The sequence below is a fragment of the Sinohyriopsis cumingii genome, chromosome 6, assembly GCF_028554795.1.
Source record: "Sinohyriopsis cumingii isolate HCF-2022 chromosome 6, ASM2855479v2, whole genome shotgun sequence".
Lineage (NCBI taxonomy): Eukaryota > Metazoa > Mollusca > Bivalvia > Unionida > Unionidae > Sinohyriopsis > Sinohyriopsis cumingii.
In genome coordinates this window covers 26357773-26367945 of record NC_142966.1, presented here as the reverse complement: position 1 = coordinate 26367945, position 10173 = coordinate 26357773, and the positions used below count along the sequence as shown (strand labels likewise).

The 10173-nt window shown below is 34.2% G+C and overlaps 1 protein-coding gene across 1 annotated transcript; it reads right to left on the bottom strand.

Annotated features, from left to right (window-relative positions):
- Positions 1 to 275: 275 nt before the first annotated feature.
- On the bottom strand, positions 276 to 9383 carry LOC149796524 (uncharacterized). Its single transcript, XM_089960252.1, has 5 exons — positions 9245 to 9383; positions 8200 to 8550; positions 3721 to 3993; positions 2881 to 3183; positions 276 to 388 (listed from the first exon to the last, which is right to left on the bottom strand). The coding sequence occupies exons 1-5, from the start codon at positions 9297 to 9299 to the stop codon at positions 324 to 326; spliced, it is 1047 nt and encodes a 348-aa protein (XP_089816378.1). The 5' UTR covers positions 9300 to 9383; the 3' UTR covers positions 276 to 323.
- Between the last annotated feature and the right edge of the window lie 790 nt (positions 9384 to 10173).

The window sequence follows — 10173 nt, the reverse complement described above, 5'->3', positions numbered from 1 at the left end:
GGAAAATAAATTGACGAGAAACTCCTTCTAGAATCTAAATTTCAGGCCGACTGAAATCAAGGTTTAAGAGGATAGTCTCCATACATTTGTACTTATGGGAAATATCTGATAATACTAATATATTCAAACAATGGTTTAACCGATTATTATTTACTACATATTCATAGGACAGACTTATTTTGCAGATAATTATAATTCTAAGAGGTTGTGAATAAAAACAAAATGTTTACGGCAGGTGAATGTATTAGGTAACACATAAAATAAAAATTGGTTGTGATTTCCGCACAGTATGGGTCGCACAAGACGGTGACATGAAGAACATACTAATAACAGGTGTGATTATACTTACATTCTTTCAAATCAGGCGTCGGTTCAGTCATTCCGTTTGCTGTGTGCAGAACACCAGAAAGCAAGTAACAGATTAATCGGATAATATGTGAGTATGTAATACTTATTCGCTCTCAAGATTTACATAACCCTTCATGCACACATAATATACATATTAAATAAAAGTTGTTTTTAAACTATTCAAACATATGTATATAAGATCAGGGGCGGATTAAGGCTCACTGGTGCCCTAAGCACTGACCAATCTTGGTGCCCCGCTCCTTTCCACGCTGACCCAGTTCATTTTAGTTGTTGACCTGTCTGATCAAGAAACTGAACAGTATGATCAATTTGGACTAGTTTTATCAATTTGTTTTACAAATCTTCATTCGTTTTTGTTTCTTTTCACCCTTTTCTCAACTTTGTGGTTCCCCCTTTGGCTCTGGTGCTCTAAGCACCTGCTTAGTCTGCTTAATGGTTAATACGCCCCTGTATAAGATGCATATGAATACGATATTGTATGATTATATGCTTCTGTCTATCTATCTCTCTGCTACCTATCTGCCTATATATCTATCGTTCTGCCTACCCATCTATATATCTATCTACCCACCTATCTATCGTATGTAAGCTATATGGTTGATATTCCACGTGGTGTATAGATATTTCATTAAAATACCTAGGTCTGCCGATTTTCTTTTGAATGAAAAGTTTTTACTGCGAGTGGTATATCAAAAATAAGACTTACACACTATACATAAATTTCATTTAAATGACATAAAATACACATACTTGCATTTCCAAAGCATTTAATGTTGGTTATAAGCGACTGCGCATTGACGGATCGAATGAACTCTGCACAGTTCATCTAAGTCATTATTATGATTTTATTCGAATTGCTTCCTACCATATAATTGATTCTAAGCTTCGTTTCTAACTTTCCATTTAACTTTGCTTCGTGGGACTACTTTTTTCATATCTAATAGGTCCAGAGACATAGTATCGTGACATAAAGGCGAAAATGGTCCACTCTCGTTGCTATGAAGATTTTCGCTGGTGCCCTTCTAGGAAGGTCCGCAGAGAGAGAGAAAGAGAGAGAGAGAGAGAGAGAGAGAGAGAGAGAGAGAGAGAGAGTAGGAGAGAGGGGGAGGGGAGAGGGAGAGAGAGGGGAGAGGGGGAGAGAGGGAGAGAGGGCATATAGGGGAGAGGGAGAGAGAGGGGGAGAGGGAGAGAGGGGGAAAGGGAGGGAGAGAGGGAGAGAGAGAGAGGGGAAAAGGGGAGTGAGAGAGAGAGGGAGACAGGGGAGAGACGGTGGTGGTGATGGGGAGACTTACCATAAAGGCATTCATTCATTTCCTATCCCTGTGTTTATCGGTCACCTTGTCAAGTGCCTTACCAGCCCATACAGTGACAAAGAAAGACTGAGGGAGGGTAAGTCGGCCTTCGGACATTTTAATATTAGATACTACGTTTTTAGACCTATATTAATATATTCGATAAAACGTGAAGAAATAAATAAATATAAACAAAGCCTTAAGGCGATAAATGTATGTATCTTCCTCCTTACCAATACATGTGTTGCACACATCTTCAAAGGCAATTGCAAGTTTGTATCATTTGTATTGTGAACACTGTACTACAATCCCATATAACGTTTGCACCTAACTGTCACGAAGTCCGTGGTTCTTGCAGATTACTTCGTGCAAGTTCTGTTATCTTTTTTCTCTCATTCTACACACTTCCCCATATTATTTGCCATATGCACGAGAGAGAGAGAGAGAGAGAGAGAGAGAGAGAGAGAGAGATTTCTATGAAGTTCTGCACAATGTTTAATTCATTTGTAAATTAGGGATTATACTATATTTTAGCTGCTATTTTATTACAAGGCTAATGATTAAGGAGTGGAAATTCATCACAGATTTAGAGAATATAGAAGCTATAGACTACTAATGAAATATAACTTAATGTTGAAACTGTATTTATATCTGGGTATTAATGCGTCATGGGCGGAAAAATATTTGATATACCAGTAGTATGGTATATATTGTTCTTCCTTTCCGGATGTACTCGATTTAAAGAAGTACACATACACCTATATTGTTATTGTCCTATTATGGTGCACAGAAAACCGAAACTTTCAATTATATCAAGAGTAGACGAGAAACGATGCCTACTGGCATTACATGTGTAACTTTTCTTTACTTTTGAAAATCGCGATCCTAAATATGTTTGGCTATCACATATTTCCATCACGGATGTATTTTATTCCATTGTGCAAACTAAATTTGTTAGTCGAGCTACATTTGTTAATCAGTATACACTAATCATAGAAATTCCCCGCAAATTCTTAAAGTCTTTTATTTGAGTAAGTAGTGTTTTTGTATTGAATACATTGACTCTTAGATTTACAGGAAGTGGCTTATGACTGTAACTATAAGAAAGCTGCTATATAGACAAACATATTTATATGTATGGTCTTCGCTGTTACATACCACAACTAATGGAAATCATAGAACAAACAAATTTAATCATTACAAGCCGAATTCGTCTTACCTTCCACAATCAGACGTTTCCAACCGGATAGAGTATTTCCATGTAGGGTTTCAATTTTATAGACGCCACTGTCCGCTTTTCCTATATTTAGCAAAGTGAGAGACATGTAGCATTTCGAAATCTCCCCGGTATATATTAGACGCTCGTGAAAATCAGGCACAATCTGTGGCTCATTGTTTGGTGGCAACATCATCATTATCCCATTATTTGAGTGAATAATACGCAGTGTGCGGTTTATTCCTTGTTGGCTGTAGAACCAACCAATAGTCACATTTTCTCCAGTAGTGGCATTAGTTGTTTGATCTAAATAAACGTAATAAGAAGGAAAAATTAATATTAGCCGCATTATATTAACCCAAAGTAATCTGATTTGTAATGGACGTGAAGAGTATTAGCTGGGAAGTGTAACATTGTTCGAACGTTAGATGAAGAAAAGGTTTCGAGTAAGTTCGTGTTATCATTGTGAAATTCAAATGAACTTACTTGAAATTAAAAATACATCTTTTAACATGAGTATTACATATCTCAATGTCGATAATATGATGTTACTAAGTATGCTCTATTTATTAATATGGTACGAAATATCAGTACGTTAAAGCTACTTCATCAAATTGCTACATGTTTGCTAAACCTATTCAAGACAAACTACTGAATTAATCATGGTTAAAAGAAATAGCGTTTTACGAACATTAGGAATATATACTAGGTATGTAGTTATGAACACAAAGGCCAATACCTTTACTCCCGATATATTATACAGGCTATTGAATGAAATAATTATTTCGTCAGTGAACATATAATGTGTGTAATACAATGAATTTTAATACATTATTTTAATACCTGTAACGTTGAGGTAATATCGTTCAGTTTCATTGTTGTAGTTGACCACTTTATAGAGTCCAGTATCCCTTTGTGTGACATTTTCTATACTAACTGTGTGTCTGTCATTATTGATACTGCACCGCAGTCGACCATGCAGCTGTGAATGCCAGTCAAATCCAAAAGGGCATGTCACTATCTGGTCATAGTAGTATAAATGTCTTAGCCTTGAGGATATTCTGAATTCCATTATGACGCTCTCTCCAACATTGCATTCCTTTATCTCTTTAGGTTCTGGTTCAGAACAAAGTAAAATATTACAATGAATATAGCACCATTTACATCTCATAATGCCACGAAAAATGCTGGTGTATTGAAAACAAGTATTTGTACTGGAGACGAAAGGAAAATAACAATTTTCAAAAAATGAGCCATATGGTACAGCTGGGAAATGTTTCGTGAGTAAAAATATAAATAACCTGTAATAAATAGTAAGACAAAAAATTGATGGAACCGATATCGTCACATGCCATTTAATTAGTAAAACAATGTTGTAAGCTTAAAATGGCATATTTTAGGCAATACCTTCATTAAGATTTCTACAGTTCTTTTGTAGTTGCGATAGCGATTGTTTGCAGAAACTAAATGAAGTGTGCAGGAGATACTGTGTAAAATAATTTGAAGTAAAATATGACACCGTAATATTCTGCGAAAGTCTAAAATGTGAATTCTAGACAGACGATGACGTTTGATACTGATCTTCATATAACAGACCATACATTTGTCTTGCGTTTTTCTAATTAAGTTCGCTCGAAGTGAAACACGTCTTGAAAAGAAAACGAATACTACAAATAATGAATTGAAATTAACTAACCTTTTTATATTTGGGTGAGAAGATGAATTGTATGGTATACAAAATGTTCATTTATTCTGCAAGAATTTCTCATAGGGCCTTTGTGGTAAGTTTCTGCACCAATTACCCGAAACATGCAACTGTTCAGCCAGAATGATTTGCACCATATTTTATCAACCGACCGGGTGAAGTATATATTTGAAGAGACTACTCTGTTCCCATACCACATACCTAGATATTTCAAGGGCCATCCGGTAAGCAACTTCAAATAAGGTCACATATTGAAGCACATACAGCTGCATTGACAAACGTTGCATAATTTGCAAGCTTTTACCCAAGACCGGGTCTTTCAGAAGCTCGAAGAAAATTATGTCCCCAATACGATATTATCTTTTGACTTACAAAATATGCGTAGTCTTTACAAAACTAACGCAAACTCTGTCCTCTAAACATCCCAAATAAATTTGTATAGGCAAAACAACAATTGTAACATAAAGCGTGCATATTCCCTTTTTATTAAATTGTCTATAATGGGGATATTTCTTATATATATATATATATATATATATATATATATATATATATATATATATATATATATATATATATATATATATATATATATATATATATATATATATTGGCTAATAACATCAAATATGTTTAAAACATATTACCCATTAACTTATAAGTAATTATAGCAATTGTATTTACTTTTTAAGAAAAGGCAGGAAGAAATATCACATGTAAATATCCTATCTGTTCAAGAAAAAAATCCTAACACTAATCTTCTTTTCCGAATTCTTCCAACGCTAGGTGTCATATAATATTCTTAATCAATACAATTTTCTTCTTTCTTCTAAAATGTTGTCTGCACTACGCTGGTTATCATTTTGATGCTGATTTCTTTCTTTGCTTATGAAATTAATACTGCCCTAATCTGCAAATATGTCATTCAAACGATACATGATCATATATTATAAGTGTAAAGTGAGTGCAAACTGATTTATTTTCTCCTGGTATATCTAAACCTTCGATATATCACTTACGTTGCTTCCACCGCGCGATTCTAACTATATTTTCTTTGCTTCAGGAGTTTGTTTCTTACGATAATTGAAAGCAGCATAGACACATTAAAACCACCCCTATTCGGTGACATATTTCCACATAGGGCGACTAAGCCGAGGCACACGGCTTCAAATTTGCATATTTGTTTTTGAAACTGCTGTAGTGATTAAAAATCTTGAGGGATGGCAAAACTAACAAGCAATTATTATAAATAAGATTCACGGTTGATAACCCGTCTTTTTCTAATCTATTTACTCTTTGCGGAGGCGACCATTTCGAATGAGCATGGATGCAGTGAGGGGTGGTGTGTGTGCCTAAAATCTAAATAGGTCTCTGGCCGCAATTAAAACATGTGTGTTGTTTAATATTGAAATATTAGCTTTTACTCTAAATTCGAATTATGACTACATATGGTAGATATATGTTGATACGTTTAACTCTGTGATTTCCGTATATAATGTCTAAATGTAACCTGCATGACTCACTGCCGTTTTTGAAGCAAGATAGGACTGCAGATTAAATAGGATTGAAACGGACAGGGTAACGCGAAGAACGAAGTCAACTTGGAGCTATACAGAACCACCATAAAGTCAGACAAAGACTTCCTATTCCACTGAATTTAGTGCGAACTAGCAATTTTGAGGTTTGCGACTAATTAATACTTTGCCTATATGGGAACAGAAGAACATGGTGTTTAGGATTGTCTTTAACAGTTATGGAATATGCCTTAATCTATCTGGAGTATATCTATATGATAGAACAAACACATTATAGAAACCTATACGAAAACAGACTGACTGTTAACATAGTGTAGACAGCCTTAGAAACAAATGCTCAAAGGATCTGGTGTGATATTCCATCACAGACATTATAAACAAATTAAGAGCCACAGGGACATAAACAACACTTGAAATCAGTTTTCATAATAGGGCGACGCATATTTAAATCATTACCCACAATAGCCTACACAATTCAAAACCCATAATCTTTAACAAAGGGTAATTGAAAGTTGACAAGACATTCAATTCAGTCCAACGTTGTGAAACTCGCCAACTTCTCATATTGTTTTTCTCTTTTTTTACGGTTGCCGTGCTAATAAAAATTGATGCAATAAATATTTTGTCTTTCGTCAATCTAATCTAACTTAATTAGTTCGTTAGGAACGTGTTTGGTTTGCTTTGTAACATCTTCTTTTACGACTGTCACCGCGAACGTTGGCATCTTCCTTTCTTCAAGACATTTAGTTTAATGACATCTTGATCTTTTGGCCTTTATGAAATTATCAAATCAATGAACTACACTGATGTTATTATTTTTCATGAGACCCTCCGTGTTCCGATTAAGTAGATTTACCACCTTTTCAATACACTTGTCTTAACTTTCTTATTGTTTTGTTCATTCAAACCGTAGATATGAACGGTGCGTTTTTGGTATAGATTTCAAGCCTGTTTAATGTACTGTAAAACCGTTTGTCATCAGTGTTAATTCCATTCATGTAATTACCATGTGGTTCCTTCTTGTTTTGTATGACTTACAGTGTTTTCCTGATTATTCTCCTTCAAAAGTTTAGTAGGAACAATTTATTCTTCTGGACTGCTTATGTCGTCTTTGACTTTTGAAATCCTTTCTATTAGACCATCCTGCATTTATTTTGTTCTGAACTGAGGTGATGTCTCTTAAACTTTCTTTATGACGAGCACATTTGTTTTATGGAATCGATACACTCTCTTGAGAGTATCACAAAATCTAGATAAGCAAAGCTTTGATACGTTACATCCATTTTTTTTTAACTTTCTTTAATTTCTCGGTAAAAATGGATTCTCAGTTTCCGATATATATTTGTGAAGTGGACAGTTAAAAAGGAATATGAAATCAACATAGCCGTCGATTTCTTTATTTCTGTTTTCCCTCTCTGTTTACAAGTTCTTTATTATTCAATTAGATGGTCCATTTTCCGTAAATTACCCGTTAAATGTTGCTTATTAAACACTATCTTTATATTAACGAATTCACCTTGTTATTGAGGAATTAAAGACAGAATTTATATTATCACTGGTAGCAGGTCATTATTGAATTTCAACTGGATGCATTATCATTTTAGCTTACCTTACTTCTAATAAATCAAACCATGTTATCAAGAGTGAAGACAATTTATAACAAAATCTACATGTAACGCAATTTCGCTTATCGTCGTAATGCATGACAATACAATCTGACTCCCGATAGCAAAGTGAACGTATACGATTTGCTTTAAACGTATGCATCTTTAGCTTCATTTAAATCATATACATATGTGAATATTGACTTTAAACATGGTCAATATAATACGAAAGTTTTCAAAGTTAGATGCCCATATTGTCAAAGTGTTTTTGTATGCTTATTACAAATGAAGTAGTTGGATAATAATAACAACAATACTACTACTATCAATGTTATTTCTAATAACAGAATAATAATAATGATACTAAAAGGACAGATATAAGGAAAAATAAGGCAGAGAAGACGAAACATATTTATATGTTAGTGCCACATTTAATTTGCTGCTGCTGTCAATACCTGACATATGTTATCTAACATACCTATAACGTTCAACTTGAAGCTCCATTTGCCATCTTTTCTCTCAAAAGCGTTCGGGCTTGTGTCAGCCACTATTTCTTCCACATTATATCTGCCCTCATCCTTCTTGCTAAAGTTTTCTAATATCAAATACATTTCCCTCGTAGCATTGTTATATTTCAGCAGAATGACACCTTGCTGGTCCTTTGAAATTGTGAGCTTAGTTTTAATGAAGAACGCTGTCAAATGGATAACGTTGTCACTTGATACAGTAATGGACTTAAGTTGACGGTTCTCTGCCCATGTTTTCACTAAAAACGTTTCTCCAGCTATAGCGTCCAATACATCTCCGTCAGGTTCAATTGGAACATTGCCTGTATTTAAACAAGCAATGTAGTTAGTATGGATATGCATACTGAATGCTTCGTTGAAAATCAATATTTTACAAGTTACCGGAATGTACACGTACTTATGTATGTGGTGCATTTGGAAACAATGACACAACTATGGGCTCATTAAGATAATTTCAGTACATTTATCTTCAAGTTTAATCTTATAATTTTAGTTCATAATAGATGCCTGAAAGGTGAATAAACAGTGATCGTTTGCAGGTTTTTGCTGATGTGCGCTAGTAAATATAGTTAATTCGTTGTAGATAAAATACAATTAAAATAAACGGGAAAAGATTAGATTCGATCCACATTAAGGTTTGTGTGCAAAAGCTGTATATATCTCAAAATTCTTTTAATTAACATGTAGAAATGACTATTCAAATCTAATGGTGTTTGACAGGATACATATAAGCAATCGCTGAAAAGATCATATAAATGATTCGAACATTTCGGAGCTAAACATTGGAACAAAAGTGCATGTGTTATATAACAAACTCTGTCTAGATGACCCAACAACTATAAATGGAAAACATAACTGGGTATACAGTTTTAGTTAGTACGCGTGTGATCGTACGAGGCAATGTTTCATTGGCACGTGTGATCAGCTATAATATATTAAAATGTGCCGCATGGAGCCATTATGTTACATATATTATTAAATTCCTTCTAACATCACCTGTTGCTATCCCAGCAATAAGCAAGGAAAGTACTCTCATCCACAATTGAAGCATCGTCGTACAGGCTTAGGATTACGCTTTAAGTCCTTTCTGCCTGATTAACAAACATGATCAATCCATCATGTACACTTGAACCAGTCGTTATGGTCACATTCAAAATCCAGACTTGAAACATGAACTGCATCAATAAACAATGGAGTTCGGAAATAACATACATGTGTGTGTAACATCCGATGTTTCGGATTTAGAGTAGTCAATTAAGAAAAGTATAACATTAAAAGCATTGGAAAGACGAGGAGAAATCGGCAGAAGTGACATCATTTGGGCCAAGCTAGAAGTTACGCAAATAAGATGAAATTGTATCTTAGTATTTAAGATAGTACTTGCCTGAAATGTTACGTTATCGAAATGTTTGAACTGCCATATTTACTTGTGCACATTGTACAGGTTCCTACAATAAAACAAGAACAACTACTTGAAAGTAATCTTCGACCAAGTTACGACAATTAACATAATACGTATGAAGCCAGTCCCTGCAAAATTCAGAGATCAATCATTATGAATGTATAGCAGCCATTAATGATGCATATCATATAAAATAGTAGTTAATAAATCCATTAACATATATCTAAACTACCTAATAAACGGTATTAATACTTTTACTTTCATATATGTCTGACAACATATTGAAAATGCTGCGATTCAATATCAGTACATAATGAAACGTTATTTTCCATGTCTGCAGCTTTCATGTATTGGAATCCGCCATCAAATAAAAGTGTAATGCTCAAAGAAAACCAATAACAATAATAGGTTGTACAGTTGCATGCAGAATTTAACATAACGTAACATGGGCTATACGTACATAAAATTTGGGCCAACGTAGCTCAAACGTTTTTAAGAAGGTCCGATAAATGAAAAGGAAACT

What these genes read in the sequence shown, in the direction of transcription:
- LOC149796524 (XM_089960252.1), bottom strand. Translation starts at nt 9,299, where the DNA reads ATGCTTCAATTGTGGATGAGAGTACTTTCCTTGCTTATTGCTGGGATA. An exon ending in CTTCAAGTTGAACGTTATAG is followed by an intron (nt 3,994 to 8,199) that starts GTATGTTAGATA and finishes GTTCTGAACCAG; the next exon opens with AACCTAAAGAGATAAAGGAA. An exon ending in GAAACGTCTGATTGTGGAAG is followed by an intron (nt 389 to 2,880) that starts GTAAGACGAATT and finishes TTCTGCACACAG; the next exon opens with CAAACGGAATGACTGAACCG.